Here is a 1,416-nt window from a genome sequence, read left to right as displayed (position 1 = left end):
TTTCCCCTCCTCCAGAGCAGAAAGCAGTGGGGGGGGGGGGGAATCATTGGGAACTCAGGATTTGGGGTCCTGGTCCAGATAGAGATATCTTTCATCCCCTGAACCCCACTGAACATCCTGTCTGGGGCTTTACAGTGCAGAACTGACAGGGCTGTGCTGGGAACCATGGGAATGGACTTGAGAATCAAAGAGACAAGGCAAGATTTTCCCCCAGCCCTGGGCCTGTTCTTCAGAAACTTCAGGGCAGGCGAGAATGTAAGAGAAGCTCAAAGGAAGAGGCATCCAGAGTCTTTCTGTCATTGGTCAATTCTGGCTGCATGAAGATTTGCCTGCCCTGTGTCTGAAGGTGGAAGTGGGCAAAGGAGCAAGTTGGGAGCAGAAGTTCTGGGCAAAGGGGCCCTGATAGGATGAGGGATGGGGTGGATGTTCCACTGGAAGGCCCCACCTCCCCAGCCCCAGCTTTTCAACGGGCCCTGCAGCCCCCACACTTACCCTGGCCTTGAAGGCCATGAGTTTGAGGATCATCTCCAGGGTGAAGATGATAGTGAAGGCCACATTGAGGATGTCTGAAATGTGGTTCATCTGCTCTGACTGGTTGTAGTGCTGTGGAGGGGACACAGGAGCAGTGGGTCAGGATGGGCCGGGTTTGCCCACCCTGTAGATTGCATTCCCAGAGCCCCTGCCTCTTCCTGGGCAGGCCCCAACCCTTTCTTGGGCCCCCTGCTCACCTTGTTTTAGCTCAGAAAACTAGAAGCTGCTTTGGCAATCCCCTGAGTTCCACCAAATTTTATGAACATCCTCCCCCTACCCCACCACCACAAAAGAGGTAACACAGGAGGGGAGGGGCTCCAATTCCAAGTCCTGTCAAGTGTGTTCATTTACATGCAGGGCTGCAGGGCCAGAGCTCGTTTACATATCTGATCTGGGAGGACCAGGATGGGAGGTCGTCCAGCCAGGGCTCTGTGACAGGTTCTGTTTAGTCATTTGGGTACAGGACTAGGAAAGAAGACGCCTGGGTTCCACAGTCCGTGTTATCACTGTCTACTAGTGGGAAGCCGAGAGCTCACCAAGCTTACTGTGTCTGCACACCACCTCCAGTGATGGTGAGGCACGATGGTGAGGCCCCTGTCACCCACCACTATGACCCTCCTTAAATCTACTTCCTTGTAAGTTTTCCCAGAGATCTCTGACCGTTTTAGTAGAAAGTGGATGAAATTCTACCTCTTCCACAAAACCTTCCAGGTAGTTTGGGAGGATCCAATGACTGCCTCCACCCTGCCCCGCCTCGGCAGGACTGTCCAATTCTGCTGCCTGACTCGGCCCCAAACACAAGGCAGTGCTGATGATCCTCTGTGACCTGGGCCTCCTGGCTCAATGATTGTCTTTCCATATCATCATGACCTAGCAGTGTGTGTT

The 1,416-nt window shown here is 53.5% G+C and overlaps 1 protein-coding gene across 1 annotated transcript in view; it reads right to left on the bottom strand.

Moving 5' to 3' along the window:
• CACNA1S (calcium channel, voltage-dependent, L type, alpha 1S subunit) overlaps positions 1-1,416 on the bottom strand; it is an 81,717-nt gene that overhangs the window by 18,840 nt on the left and 61,461 nt on the right. Inside the window, exon 27 of the mRNA XM_011990610.1 lies at positions 493-603. Within this exon, the coding sequence (XP_011846000.1) occupies positions 493-603 (111 nt within the window). The remainder of the gene's footprint in view (positions 1-492; positions 604-1,416) is intronic.

Source organism: Mandrillus leucophaeus, unplaced genomic scaffold, assembly GCF_000951045.1.
Source record: "Mandrillus leucophaeus isolate KB7577 unplaced genomic scaffold, Mleu.le_1.0 Scaffold38, whole genome shotgun sequence".
Taxonomy (NCBI): domain Eukaryota; kingdom Metazoa; phylum Chordata; class Mammalia; order Primates; family Cercopithecidae; genus Mandrillus; species Mandrillus leucophaeus.
Note: the sequence above shows the minus strand (reverse complement) of the source record. Positions and strands in the feature narration are given on the sequence as shown.